At 35.3% G+C, this 15,919-nt stretch overlaps 1 protein-coding gene across 1 annotated transcript; it reads left to right on the top strand.

The window, feature by feature from the left end:
• The first annotated feature begins 68 nt into the window (after positions 1-68).
• On the top strand, positions 69-14,703 carry LOC132293128 (FIP1[III]-like protein). The gene is made up of 10 exons (XM_059790471.1): positions 69-747; positions 1,209-1,390; positions 1,755-1,881; positions 2,136-2,204; positions 2,314-2,451; positions 2,594-2,695; positions 2,779-2,963; positions 3,943-5,788; positions 13,591-14,278; positions 14,509-14,703. The coding sequence occupies exons 1-9, from the start codon at positions 214-216 to the stop codon at positions 14,137-14,139; spliced, it is 3,732 nt and encodes a 1,243-aa protein (XP_059646454.1). The 5' UTR covers positions 69-213; the 3' UTR covers positions 14,140-14,278; positions 14,509-14,703.
• Positions 14,704-15,919: the final 1,216 nt, after the last annotated feature.

Here is a 15,919-nt window from a genome sequence, read left to right as displayed (position 1 = left end):
AGGGACAAAAATGTAATTTAATCCTTTCAGGTGATTTAAGAAAAATATCAGAAGGGTAAATAAAGCAGTAGTGGCTGTGCCCAGTGCAGTAGTAAGATGTTTAGTTTAGGGTTTAAGCATTGCTAGGGTTTCTGAGGCTTGTCTCACATGGTGATTGATTAGCAAAAAACCCTAGCGATATCTGTTTTTATCTCTCTAGGGTTTTTCTCTCAGATGGAAGGCGTCGATGATGATTTCGGCGATATATACGCAGAAGTTGAAGTTCAAGCAAGTACAGCCATCAATGGCTTCCCAAACCGCACTCAATCATACACAGAACAATATGATATCAACACCAAATGTTCTGAATCAGATGTAAATAAAGACGATTCGATTGGCGACGATTCAAATCAGTTTGGCGATGAGACGAATGAAATTTCGAGTGTGGAGGCCAATGGTGAGGAGCAGGAGGAGATTGTGGATAATGGAAGCGATAGCGAGGACGATTTGAATATAGTTTTGAACGATGATGCTAATGGTGTGGCGTATCCGATTGGGCGGAGTGCGAATTTGAGGAGTGGAGGGTTTGATGATGAAGAAGAGGAGGAAGGTTGTGATTTTGCAGCTGCGGAGGGGAATGGTTCGGGTAAGAATCGGAAATGGGTTGATCAATCCCAGATGGGCGATGGATTGGAGCAGTGTTCTAATGGTACTGGTGGCGGTGAGAGGGGAAATCTGGTGAAGGGCGGTTATCGTTCACAATACAAGGTAGTGTTAAATGTTATATATATATATATATATGCACATATTCGGATGTAAGAATTTGTGTTATAGGATCGAACTTGGTGTGAATAAAATTGTAATAAAATTGTCAGAGTTTATCAAATGTTTGAATTGGGAGCATTTTTGGATTTAAATGCATGGTCTCTTGGGAGGAAGCAGTGCGGTCACTTAATTCCTGATTAAGTTTTACCTTGTAACTGGACTCATTTCAATTAATAGAACTCTCAGTTTAGATGATAAAGATTGGTTATTGTCTTTCCTTTTTTCTTTCTCTCTTTTTTTTTTTTTTTTTTTTGAGATTCTTTTATTTTATTATGATATGATTATGACATTTACATATGAGTTCTCTCTATTTCTCTGTAGCAGTAATATAATCATCCTACCTGAAGCAGCTGTTTATTGTTATTTGCAATTAATGATTTTTCACTGGGTTTTGTGTTGTGTAGTACTTAAGATATCAGACAGCAGCTTATCCTTGTAATTCAAAAGCCAATGGATCCATGGGTTCAGCTTCCTACTCTTCCACCTTGGCTAGAGGCAATTGGGACAATAATGGGTCCAGTCAACATATGGGCTCAAGCTCAGTACTAACTCAAAGTGGATACAATTTCTCTCTTCCCTGGTATAGGCAAGTGAATTTGGTTATGATCTTGATTGTACTCAAGCTGGGTTCTTTGGCAAACTAGTGGTTGTTTATGTCGTGATATTGTGATATGTCAAATGTATAATAGAACTAATATTAGGTAGGATAATGTAAGCATTCAATAGTTAAAAATGTACTGATGTTAGAAGCACTATCTTTCTTACCACATTTATGAGAAAAAAAAGGATAATGTGTATGGTGAGATGCTGAGAACAAATGCTATATGAGATTTCTGGTTCCCATAAGGGCCACTCTTGGCATTAGCGTAACACTTATTCTCTTCTTGATTCATGTCATTAAAGGTTTTCTGTATGCTGTTGATTAAGTGGCATCCCATTTTTTCTTACAGGACTATACTAGATATAAATATTGCTATGTTCGAACAGAGGCCATGGAGGCATCCTGGAACTGATATAACAGATTATTTTAATTTTGGTTTCGACGAGGAAAGTTGGAAAAGTTATTGCAACTGTCTGGTAAATGAATTTTCTTTTAATTTTACCTTCTAGTAAATTTACATTGCTTGTCCGTAAATACCAAGGTTAGTCTTCTTGGGCATACATGTGTATATTAGCTGGGGTGGGATTAGATGTTGCTGCTCCATTTCCAGTTGATTTGTTGTTATGCTGTTGATGCACTCAGCATACAACCAACCTGGTTTACTTTAGTTTACTTTCCTCCCTACTCTTCCTTCTTTCTGACAGAGGCCTTATTCTGAGTTGTATAACAGGAGCAATTTCGGCAGCAAACATCCATTCAAACCAGGAACCTCTTCCATGAGCCTTCAGAACCTAATGAGGTGGGTTAGTAAAATATTTGTGGAAGATGTTAATTTATGAAGTTTGTTACATGTACTTTTTTAAAGATATATCTTAGATTGTTCTGTTATTATCTTCTTCATTTTTCAGAAGGCATCTGAAGTTGGATCCAAGCACGAAACAGTAGTTCCAGAAGCTGTGACTGAAAATATTGCTCAAACTGGACAGGGAAGAACAGTTTCTCCTTCACCAAGAATTGCTTTTAGGAAAATGAAGCAGTTACAAATGGTACTTGTAAATCAGAAGTTGCTTCTATTTTATGACTTTTATGACATGTAAAAGTTATTGTTCGATTAAGTTACATGCTCAAATAAATGTCTATAAACTAATTGGGAATAATTATGTTATGAATTCACTGTAATTATTTCAGCCAAAAGGTAGAGCAATTCAGGTCAAAGACAGCATTGCAGAACGCCAACCATCCTTTGGTGTAAGGCGTCCACTTGATCTGGATTCTGATGTGGTGATACAGGTGTGCTTTCACTCTTGATCGGTCCAAAGCCCTTACAGTAATGATTTCTCTTTATTCATTACTTATGGCTTGGTTGGGTCCAGATTGCTGTGCAGGACTCCATGAAGGATTCCACTGATTCTGAGGAGGAACTGGGACATATCAATAGCTCTGTACATAAAGCATCTGAAAATGGAGATCTTTGTGTGGATGACAACAGGGATTTTCACTCTTTTGGTAGTCCCAGTAGCGATGATTTACCCAGATCACATGCAGCTGTTCCCAAAGTGTATGAACCATAGTAGGCAGTGGTGTCATACCATTCTCAGTTCACTATTTTATTTCAATTCATAAATATACATTTAGATTCTAGGTGTAGTTAATTGCAAGTTGCACATCTGTTCTATCAATATCGATATTTTCTTAAGGTGCATTGTTAGGGGTGCATCTTTTAAATCTAATAAGGAATACTATATGTTGGATTTGGCTATTTGATTAAGACTAGTAGACGCAATAGTGCATACCAAAAATGATTTGAAATGCATTTCAATTGGAAGAATACTTCAGATTTGACATTGTTATATCTTATGGTACAGGCACACACACACACACGTTTGTCTATCTAAAGGCTTACAAACTTTATAATTTTTGTTGTCGTATTTGTTAAAAATTACCATTTAAAATATATATATATATATATATATATATATATATATATATATATATATATATATATATATATTTATCTCAAATACACATGGGTTTTGCATATTAAAACATGTGGAGAAATTTAATTATTGTCATCCCAGATGATGTGGGTCATTGTGGTCTGATATGTGTGCATCATTACCCTTCTGGATAACTGATTTCAAATTCGATCCTTAGTTTTCTCTGCTGCATCATATTTGGAAAGATTTGACTAGTTTTTTTTGGGGGTTCTAACTTACCAAATACATGGCTGAAGGCCTTTGCTGTTGAGCTATAGTTTTCTGGGATTTTTTATCTTATCCTAGCTCATTCTTGTATAAATGTTTGCTTGTTGAGTGATGGGAATGGCTTTGAATACACTAATAAAGAAATACAACTATATGATCTTTTTGGTCAGTTTCTATAAGTAAGGCTCAATGGTGGCATTAATAGCTTTGCTTTCTTTTTGAACTGGTTTGGACTGAATGTATGAGAATTATGGTTAAGGAAGTTAATTCGATTTTTAAATGTTGATTTTATATGAAACCACTTATGGAGATGTTTTCTTCTTTAATGACTAGGTGTTCGCAACAAACAACTGCATCCGACCCAGTGTCAATGGATTCAGATGACCATGGAAGTGGTCATATCTCCGATGTGAACAGGCATCACCATCAAAAGGTGACCATATGTTCTTCAGAAGAAGATGCTGAAGCAAAAGAAACTTCAAATAACACAAGGGAAAGGTTTGGCAAGGATATCTGCAACGAATCAGCCCTTGCTAAGCAGTCTCAACGTTGCCCAAGTTCTTCATCTGGAAATCACAGTGAAACACCCCTTGATCGTGGTTATATTGATCCCGGAAAAGTTCATAATAACCTAAGAAAGTCATCATCAAATTCAGTCACTGAGTTACAGAAGTCAATCACATCTGACCGCTATCATATCAAGGATTCTAAAACACATGGTGTCAAAATGAAATCAAATGATTGTATCCTTCGTTCAAGAAATAGAAGTCCCATCCGAAATGATCTGAAGAATTATAATAGGAAACTTCATAGTATGTCTGAATTGTCTGAACTGAGGAGCTATACTGATGATGGCGATGCCTCTCCTATATCTAATACTGGCAGATTGTATAATGTAGATCATTCAACAGTTGGCCGTAACAGAAAGAAGGAAAGGCTGCAAGGTCCTGATTCTTATAGTAGAAAACATTTCTCAAATTCCCGGGAATCAGAACTTTCCTTTGATTACTCTGGGGAAAGGTTTTCTAACAACGAGGTTCGAACTTCTTACAAAAGGAATCCTCGTAGGAAAGGATGTCAGATATTTGGAGATGAGATTGATCGGCATCTCAGTGGAAAGTTGGATGAGGAGGAATATTTTCTTGAACAAAAACTACCTAGGGTGGATGAAGCAATGGATGGAGATTGGTATCATTATGGACCGGGACACAATATTGATGACATGGGCCCTCTCACTTACAGGGAGTCTAGAAGGATGGCTTTAAAGCATTCGTCTTATTTAGATAATGAAATAGGTACTAGATGGAGAAGGAGAGGAGATGATCTGCAACATGGAAATAGGATGGAAAATAACGGTTTTCCTGATGATTGGAGATTTACAGATGATTTCATACAAGAAAATTTCCGAAGATCTATTTCATATAATGTCACGGAAAGAGATTATCTGGATGATAATTATGAAAGACATTTACATTGTACAAGAAGAGAAATTAAAAGCTCTTGCAGAAGAGAGGGGAAATATGGTGTTCGCTCTGATGATTTCAATAGTTTGTCTATAGTTGACGAGGATGACTACTGGAGATGGCCAGATCATCAATCGTTGTCCTCTAATTCTCACAAGGATCCTGATACTATCAATGGAGGAATATGGCATGATGCCTCGTCAGTGAAAAATGATTCGAATGAGTATAATTTGAGGAAAATTAAAGAAAATGGTAGAGTTAGGAGACACATACAGACTGAGACATGCAGAGACACAGATTGGCCCGGTAGTTATATTGAAGTTTTTGACACAGAAGATAATATCAACTTGCCTGATGATCAGGTTCATTTCGAAAGAAGGCGGCATTATTTGCACTCTGAAGTATTGAATTGGACTCAAAATAGTTATATATCTGGCCATAGGGATGAAAAATTCCGTGCCGACGAGGCATCATTTTCCACTAGAAGGACTTCAAGGCCTAAAAGGCTTAATGATGCTAGGCATGGACCCGACCATGCTGGGAAGCTAATTGATGACGGGCATGTAGAGTGGCACAAAAGCAAAATACTAGGAGAAGGACATAGTGGTATCCATATTGATGGAACTTCTAATGTTATTCATAGAGGTAATTATGAGAAGACACACCCGGCATGCAGGGATTCAGTTGACATGCACTTGTTTGTTGGGGAAGGAAAGGTAAAGTTGGGGAAACTGAGGTCAAAATCTTGTATCTTTGTTCTTGTATGCACGAGTGCTCCACGTATGTTAAAGCAAGTCTTCTTTTGTTCATTAATATTATCCCGTTGCATCTTTCTTCTAGGAATTCTGTTTATTTATTTATTATTATTATTATTTAATTTTATCCTTTTGACGTAATCTGTTTTTTGTGCTTTTTTTATTTCTGCCGTGTTGGTTTGTCCTTTATAGTTGCCACTTGAGCCAAGGAAATTAGCATTCTAAGCTGAATATGTGAAGCATGTAGAGAGTATATATATACAAAAAGAAAAGGATCCATAATCATCAATCAGACACTTTTGGCATTTATTCTGCTAATTACTGATTTTGTGGGCATGAAGCCAGTTACTTCACCTTCTGGCATGGTAGCTCTTTTCCAGTGATTCAATGTGGAGTACAACTGTATAAGATTAAAAATATCATCCTTCTCAATGTTGTTCTCTCTTTCTAACAAATGTATTCACTTGTTATACATTTGATTTCTCATCCTTCTGATGTTGCATGTCAAACAAGAATGTTTTAATAAAAGTTTTCAATAGTAATGGAATTTATTCCACTACTTATTACTGATTTTGTTGGCATGAAGCCAGTTACTTCACCTTCTGGCATGGTAGCTCTTTTCCAGTAATTCAATGTGGAGTATAACTCTATAAGATTGAATGTCATCCGTCTCGATGTTGTTCTGTCTTTGTAAGTTAGATGTATTTCACTTGTTATACATTTGATTTCCCACCATGTTGCATATCACAAAAGAATGTGTTAATAGAAGTTTTCAATAGTAATGGTACTAATGGTGCTTCGTTCTTACACCTGATAGTTTACACTCTGTCCTCAGCTTGAATTTGTTTAAATATTTTGTTTTGAGCATTTCTTTTTGTATTAATATTTTCTGATGTTTAAAGGTTCTAAAATCTCAGTGTAGTTCCTATACCATTTGTTCTTCTTGGCTTCACTTGTTCAAGTGGAATATTTCTGTCATCACGCTACGTTAAACATTCACTGCTTGGCACAAAATATTGCTGCCCATGATGGTTGTGGCGCAAAATGTTTTTTTTTTTTTTGCAAGGTAAAGCAAACTCACACACACACTCCTCCACTGAGGCTCGAACCTAGGACCTCCCTTTGGGAAGCTTGGCCTTGGTACCGCTGGGCCACTTGGCTCTTTGGTAATGGCGCAAAATGTTGATATGTAGTTAGTAACAAACTTTATTATTGGTAATAAAAAATTCAAAATTCTGTCAGTCTCCCAAGTCTTTTGAACAATGGCACTCTTAGAGGTGCTTGGTGCAAAGGTTCAAGATTTTGCTAGCAAGCATGAGGCTGTGGGTTTGAGTTTGGGGTAGCCACCTTGTGCAAAACTATGCCAAAGGTTAAGGGCCTGTTTGGTTCAGTTTCTCCAAAAGTATAAAACAGATTACCATTCTCGGATAACTACAAGAGATTATTCTCTGTAATTAGGCCTTCTTAACTCAGTTTTCAGAAAACAGATTTTTAAAATTGTCAATGAAATGAATTTTCTAACTATTTTTTGTTTTCTGTTCTATGAAAACAAATACCATTCTTTGAAAACTGAACCAAGCACGCCCTAAGTCTGTCTCTGGTCTTCTCCTCCCAATATCGTGCTTTGGCAGGTTTAGCACTGGGTAATGTCCCTCATCTTTTTGTTGCATGTTTCCAATTAATTATTTTTATATATATGTATATATTCTTTTTCTCTGTATGTGCGTGTATTCTTTTCAAGAATGCTTTCATTAAATATACTGTAGAAAAATTTCTTTATCCTTGTTTTTGGTCTTTCAAACTTTATTCTCGTTAGGGATTTTTTTAAATAATACAAATGATGTTTCTTTTTCTTATGATACCAAAGCTTGTTCATGCTTTCCTCGTAGTGCTTAATATAGTTCATCTACTTTTTGAATAATGAGGATTTTTTTGAATGAGATACTTTACTCATGCAAATTGGCCTTGCACATTTCCTTTCATCAAAGTCTCTTGCCAGTTTGGCTTATGTTGGAATGAAGGATTACAAGATCTGTGAAATGAATCCAGAAAACTAACATTGTGGTGCATAAGTTTTTTGTGGAGCTGTTAATCAGTTCTATAATATTTCACAATGGAGGAAAGGTGTTTTGAATTTAATACGTTTTATTTCTCAAGTATTTTGGATCGCCACTTTTTGTGCAATATGCCTGGTTATTCATGTCCCCTTCACTCATGTTGTGAGCTCTTGATCAATTGCATAATCTTTCACAATGTAGGGAAGCTGGTTTGAATTATATATATTTTTTGCTCAAGTATTTTGGTTGGCCACTTTCTGTGCATTAAGCTGGTTAATCATGTGTCATCGACCTCCGATCGTGAAAATTGTTGAATGTACTGAATATCAATCAGCATCACGATTTTTTAAATAATTCAAGCCCCATAAACTTTTTATAAATGTGACTTCTTCCCAATCAAATAAACAGTGTGTTGGATGAGCTTGTAGTATAATTGTTTGTGGGAGTAGAAAACTGAGTGTTTGGGTTATTACTCATTGCAACTTTGGTTGCTTTTATGTTAGTAACCTGCTTCTATGTTGGCATTCTTTAGAAATCTTCTTCTTTTTTTTTTCTGTTTTTTTTTTTTTTTTTAAAAAAAAAAAGAAAAAAGAAAATTGAAAGTCTATGATCATGAATTCATTGTGAAACCTTATAAATTTAAGTGAAACTGATGGCTAAGTGAGGCATCAAGGCTGCAATGTTACCTTAGGATTTTCTAAATAGCAAAACATTTGCATATGCGTAATTAGTGAACCTATCATGTGGCGTAAGGAGAGGTTTTGTGAAGTCTATTTGAAGTTTCAAAGATCCTATTATTGTTCTCCTTGGTGGTTCTTGATTTAAAAATTATACAAGCACATATTTTTTTGCATGCATGTGTTTGTGTTCTTTGCAATTTTTATATCTTTTACCCATTTCCCACTATATCTTGCTCCCAATCATTTCCATTATTCTTTTAGTTTTCCTCAAATGCATACTTTATGATTTTCTATGCTGCACTTAGCTTAATTATCCTTATATTTTGAGAGTAACAGTTCTGCATGACTTGTTCTGATGTCATTTTGTTTTCTGTTGTATATGTTTCCTGAAACTAATTAGTCTTCAAACTTGTATTCATTTTTTATTTCTCTCCTTGGAAGTTCTTATTGAAATACATCTTGTCAAAGGTTGATTAATTCCTTCGTGATCAAACATGCATTAAATGTCACAAGTTTGACCTGTCAATTGGTCAAGTTGTGTTACCAATAGATTTCGATTTTCATATCTATAACTAATACATATATGATGGCTGTCTATTTATAAGTATTTACTTCTTGGAACCATGAAAATGAATTGACTTGTTTCCTTTATATTGGCACGTAAGTTCCTTTGATTTTGCCTGAAATTTGTTGCCTTCATTTTCCAGCATGAAATATTAACGCATGATTTCATAATTTTTATCTTAAAATGAAGGAATGTGGTTTATGAAAAGGTGAATGGTGTGCCCTTTATTAGTGGTAGTATTACTGATGGATCTGTTTGAGGCTATATGACTTCAATTTTAGCTTGTATTATTCAGATGTGTGTATAATTAGTTATTTGGCTGGGGTATACGTTCCAAAATAATAAAAAAGTATGATGTTTTAAGAGTGATTAAGGTCTTGTTTCCTTCATATAAAAAAACACTTAAATTAGACCATGAAAGATGTACGGATCAAACAATAAATACTTGGACCATTGCAAAATTATGGGGTTGAGAAAAATGTTGGTCTGAACATGGATTACTGTTCTACTTTGATCAAGAAAATGTATACGTATGCAGTAAATGGCTTACCCCCAAAATAGCCGATCCGGTTCCTCCACCGCTGCAAACCCCTGTTAGATTCAGGCATGATACACATTTAGGGGAGAACCCAAGCGCTCTCTTTTGGATCTAGGAAACAATTCTCATGGTTCGTTTGGCAGCAAAGAAAAAATTTGGATGGAAGGGAGAGAAAAAGAGATCGATGAGACAACCCTAGAGGAGATGGTGTCCTTTCCACTTTTTGTTCGGTTGGATGGAAGAGAAGAGAATAAGCTCACAATTTACTGGGTTCGTTAGGAGAGAAAGGAAGATAGAGTTTTAAGTTCGGATAGTAGTATTTTAGTGTTAGTAGAATTTAGCATCGTAGTAATTTAAAACTTCTATAATAGTTCCACTTGTTTTCCCTTCTTTCTTCCGCCCATATTTGGAGGGATAAAAATTTGTAAAGGAGGAAAGATAACTCATCCTTCCTATTATCCTTTCTCTCCTTGTCTCCTCTCTACTGAGCGAAGGAAATTTGTTCCTTCCTTCATATCTTCGCTCCACACCCTTCCTTCCTTTGTACCAAACAAAGCACCAGAGATCTTTATTCCTTTCGAAAGATACAGGAGCTAAACAATCAACCTATTGATATTGAAATACCCAAAGGATTCTTCAAATATATCATTTCTGCGTCCAATTGGATTTATAGGTATAGGTATAGGAAGAAGCCCTATTAAATAGAGATTTTTTATTAAATAGAGATTTTTTATTTCAATCATATTCCGATTGGGACTGACTTACTTTTTAGAGTATTGTAAGGTAGTTGTTTTTGCAAGCCTATATTGATGAGTTTGTTGATTTTTTGGGTTCCTTGAGTCCTTGGGACTTCTTTCTTTGGCTTCGGCCTTTGTGAAGTTTTCAGGTTGCGTACCCCTATTGAATGCTTTCTAATATATTCTTACTTATAAAAAAAATAAAAAAATAAAAAGAAATGAGAAAGATGCATTAAACTTACCAAAAAAGGAAACAATATGATTCATTGAATATTTACTCCAAGAATTTACCATTAGAACGAACAAGTTTAGTTTTCACTTTAAGTTGCATGTTTGATTTTTGACAAGAATTAGTCATGTAATGATAGAAAGCCTTGTCCATGCATGCCCCAAAACTTGCCATATTTTCCATCTAGCCTTAAAGTTATCATGTAAATTAATTGGTCGCACAATTAATCAGGTTTGTTATAAAGGTTGTTACCTGGTATGGCCCCCATTAATCAACAATGCTCAGAGGGGTAGACTAGATGAGGGTGACCCCCTTTTTCCTTGTCACATCTGATACCTCTTCCTGAAACTGCATATTGAATTTGACTTGCATCCTGTTAGATAATTGACGGAGACCATTGAAAAGGTTTTTATTTTTTTATTTTTTATTTTTATTTTTATTTATTATTTTTATTTTCTTTTTATCATTTTAACTTAGATATTTACTTTCTGAGTCTAGCTAGTGCCTTTGAATTGTTGTATTGAGTTCTATGAGCCATTTATGGTGCATCTGGAAAAGCTTAGTTTGTCAAGCTTGAAAATGAAAGTTTGTCTCTTAGGGAGACACCTACTGGAGGGGTAGGGGTTTAATTCTAATTGTTGTCTATTCAAAAGGGACATCAAATGAAGGAACAAGATCAAATTTGGGGTTGGCAAATTTAGGCATTTTGGAATTGAAGTGCCAATATTTTGGTTCTTGCAGTCTGGATCTGAGATTTGTTACAATAAAAGCTGCAGTAGATTGGAAATTTAATTGTTAGAATTTGTTTTGAACACAGTTTATCATGTTTAGAATTTCTAGTAAGACTGTTTTTATTTTTCTAATTTCCTTTTTTGTGTTATTTTATTTTATATTTTTTATTGTGTGTAAAGCATACTTCTGTAAGTTTTATTCTGTGTTACAATATGCTATCCCATTCTCATCTTCCCTCGGTTATGTTTATCTGGAAGCTGTTTGATTAACTTTTTTAGTGAGTTTTGTCCATATGATGTGTGTGTGTGTATATATATATATATATATCATATGCTTTTGATATATATATATATATATATATATATATATATATATATATATATATATATATATGTATATATATATATACCAAGTGTATCATGAGTTTCACGGATGAAAAATCTCTGTAGCTTAGAGCTGGCTTTGCTATTGGGGATCATCCTTTTTCTTTCTCGCCTTGTTTTCTTTTATTTTTGTTTTCCCCAGTGAGGTCGAGTCTTGGATGAGTTTTTTTTAGTGTTCCTTCTGGTATCTATTGAACACAGCTTTAGAGTCCTTAAGATATATAAAGAAAATGCAAATTTGGCTCAAAAAGTTATATAATAAATGAAGATTTGTTCAAACATGGAAATTGAACCATTTTGAAATTTGAATATAACTAGCTACTTGACTTGAGTTCATCTCTGGCTTTCAACTATATTTTAGATTGTCTGAATCATTGGTTAATTGTCTGCATCATGAGGTTCCCTTATTTGTATCTCAATCTGTTCTTTTCATTCTATCTTTGATGGTTATAAATTGGTAAATCTTCCCGCTTGACAGGAACAAGGCTATGAAAGATGATAACATTAGGGAGATTTTAAGAATTTTGTTCATTTTGCTGTGTAGTTTCTGAGTTTTTAGGAGAGCATGTGCACTATGGATGGAGATGTTCCTGTAGACTTATTATAGTAATAGGTTTTACATGTCAAGAGGTAAAAATTTCCAAGTTTCTTTATGAAGAGGTAGAGAGGCGAATAATGAAAGACATGGCAGGAGGGAGTGGCCTGTTAAAACGGATATGACGATGATGCGCAATGTAAATACTTTGGAGAATAACTCGTTTCATTGTGTTTGAGGTTGAAAGCAGAAGTGATCATCTGTTGGTGTTTTTGTTTCAACTTCTAGTTGATTGTTGATTTGGACCTCTTGATATTCGGAGGATTATAGTTCAATTTTCTTAGCATAAATTTTCAAGTTTGTTTATGAAAGGAGGTAGACCTGGCATGAGAATTTAGATTGCTGGAGGTCCCTAGAGAGATCTTTGACTCTGGTAAAATGTCAACCTGCGATTTTGTCTTTCCAAATATTTCAGTTAATGAGTGATTTTGGCTTAATAATTACTTATCCTAAGATTTAATTTCCTTAATTTATGATAACCTTTAATAAATGTGTCTATTTTAGAGCATTTAGATTTTCTAACCTTTGAACTATTCTGCAGCCAATTGCCTTATTTATTTATTTATTGTTATTTTTTGATAAGTAAGGTAATTGCCGCCTTTACAAGTCCATCTTATATGCCAACAGGAAATGTAGAGAAAATTAAAAAATCTTTTCGTTCTCAATTTGTAAATTTTGTGCTACTCGAGAGAATAAGAGGAAGGAATGAGGCAGCAAACACTGTACATTTAAAGTTTTAATGAGATATACTCTTTATATCTATCAAAAAAAAGGAAAGAAAGGGGATATACTCTTTATCATATTGTCTCATGATATATTACTGTTCTTTATATGCTATGTTTTTGGGCACATACAAGAACTATTCCCAAGGACTTGAACAAACAATATCATATCCTCGCTGCACTTTGACTTACTAAGCTAGAGCTAGTTGGTAATGTGCTTTTCACATTGTGATCTTTAGAATACCTGCTTGCTGTTAGGTTATTTAAATTTCACCACATTCTTGGACATCTAAATTTTTTATTTGAATCTCGTGTGATATCTTTACAGAGTTCTATTGCATTGTACTGCATCTGAACAGCTCCTTTGGTTGTATGCGTTCATCATACTTCCAAACGTGTGCAATCACAATTATGTCATGTTACTTAAGCTCATTGTCTTATTATTCCTTCTCTGACACTAAGATTAGATCTCTTCTTTCGTGGGTGGAAAATTGTGACGTATACTGATGGCAATACGCTTTGCAGTCCTCTGGAAGACGCTTCACGGCTAGAAGTTCAACGTGCAACGATAAGCAAAAAAACATGGATCCAGATATTTATACCAAGCAGAAAACTTTCAAGGATTCCAATGAATCTTACACGGAGGCAGGCGAAAATGACGACCGAAAAGTTGCAATCAGCCAGAAAGATGAGAATTGGCATGATAAATACCCAGTTATGCAGCACAACGAAGCTTTGGATATTGAGGAAGGTCAGATAATAACAGCAGAATTAAATGAGAACCTTGTGGAAAAGGAATGTGCAACTGAAGCTGTGGCACCGATAATGGATGTGAAGAGAACCATGGATCATGAAAATGTACCAGATGAGAATAGGGTTGTTGGGGACTATGACAACCATCGGATTCTTGCAATGCGAGCAAAGATGGAGAAACGGAGAGAGCGCTTTAAGGAGCCCATCACTCTGAATAAGGAAATGGAGAAGATCCCCAAGCCTCCAGCCGACCTGGTAGTTGAAACAGCTGAAACTAAACAACGAAGGCCAGTGCGAAAGCGGCGTTGGGGTGAAAGTTAGGTCCCTAACATTACATGTGCATCTCATGGCTTATATATTGGGAATGACTCGAGCCAGTAGGTTCTCCTCCGAATGGTTGACTGGAGGAGGGCTATGGTGGAGAAATGCCCTGCCGGAATATTTCTTCCAGACATTCAAGGTATAGTTGAGTTTGAGAATTAATTTGTTTTCTGTATGTAATAAAGGTTAATTTTCAGTATAACCTCAGTCAAAATTCATAATGATATGGGGGTCTTCCTGCTCCATATCACAAACGGCTGTAAAATGTTCTCTGATGTTTGCAAATATAAAGCTGGTGTTAGGCTTTTAGCCAACCGTTTTAATGAATTGTTCTTAGCTTGATTTTCTTCTCATTTTCTCCTGTTGCAGTTTTGGTGCTGTTGACCTTAATGCAAGCTGCAGTTTTTGATGGTCGATTGTCATGGCCGAGAACCAGTTTTTAATAATTCTTTGCGAACAGGAAATTGATGTGGTACCATGGAAATCTTTGATTCATGAAGTTGAAAATACTCTGTATCTCTCTCTGGAATAATGACCTGAATAAATCATGTTACTATTACGATACATTAGAACTGGTTAAATTGATGAGATTGCTTTGCAAGATTGATTGCATGTGCAAGTGGAAGTTGTGTGGGTGATGATTGGCACTGATTCAATGAGAAGTCACAGAAATAGTTAGTGTCATGTGATGTTGGTTGAGGAGGTTGGACAGGACAATCAGGAATTTAGAGATGTGTATCAATACAGTGATAATTTCCAAGATATTCTGCACTATTATGAATCAAGATGGAAGAGTATATTTGAAATCAAAGGAATGTGCCAAAAGTGATGAATTGCTTTTAAGATTTCTTTGCGATTGTTCAGTGCTTTTTCAGGTGAAATTCTGGAAATTTAACAGTGTCATATATAGTTCTAGTCACTAAAAGTGTTCTGGACTTGTGGGACAGTCAGACGTGGGAAATCTAGTGATATGACAGTCGAGCGATTGAGATGGGAAGTTTATAATTTTTCTCGGTGCGCTCATACGGTTAGAAGGTACATCATGACACCCTCAATGCTCAAGCTTTGCACTTTGAGCTTGAACACAAATCCTCTTGGTCGGACTCGCCAAATATGAGTAATTCCATGCCTGATCCTTTCTTGTGCTTTTTTCATTTTCTCCCCGTGTGGCCGGGTAGAAAACTAGATTTCGGGAAGGGTTTCTTTTTCGTGTTTTTTTAGGAAAATTCATTTGATAGTCCGTTTTTGCTCTCAGTTATGGATAAATTCTGAGAAACAATGTTGGATTAGTAGGTTGAGTAATCAAAAGTTGGTTTAATTGATTAATTAAACTACAATTATAAATTAAATGGAAGCAATGTAGAACAATTAAAGTACAAAACTTCTACCCTGAGCGCACACAACTCATTTTAAATCCAAATTGGGCCGTTCTCAAGTCTAAACTAACCGTGTTGAAGTTGGATTTTCAAAAATATCAACCATATACTCAAATTCTAATCGCACCAAGATGTGGGTATTGTGACTGAAAGAGAATGATAATTGTCTTTTTTGGGATTGTTTGAATATTCTTAATAGAGTAGGTGTTGCCATGTGGATAATGTTGTGTTTGGTTGCATGGAATTGGTACTTTGGAATTGAAATTGAAGAAAATTTAATTCAAACTGGCACCAATTCTATGTAACTGAACATATCTCGAGGGATTTTTGGTTCGGATTAAACTAGCTATTTTGGTTGGTATGAAACTATTCAAGTGTTAGGATCTGGATACTGTTAGGATCGA

The sequence above is a fragment of the Cornus florida genome, unplaced genomic scaffold (genome assembly GCF_030987335.1).
Source record: "Cornus florida cultivar Cherokee Brave unplaced genomic scaffold, ASM3098733v1 CherokeeBrave_3.0.0_Hap2_Chr01, whole genome shotgun sequence".
NCBI classification, from domain to species: Eukaryota; Viridiplantae; Streptophyta; class Magnoliopsida; order Cornales; family Cornaceae; genus Cornus; species Cornus florida.
The sequence above is the reverse complement of the archived record's forward strand: the minus strand, read 5'-3'. Positions and strand labels throughout refer to the sequence as shown.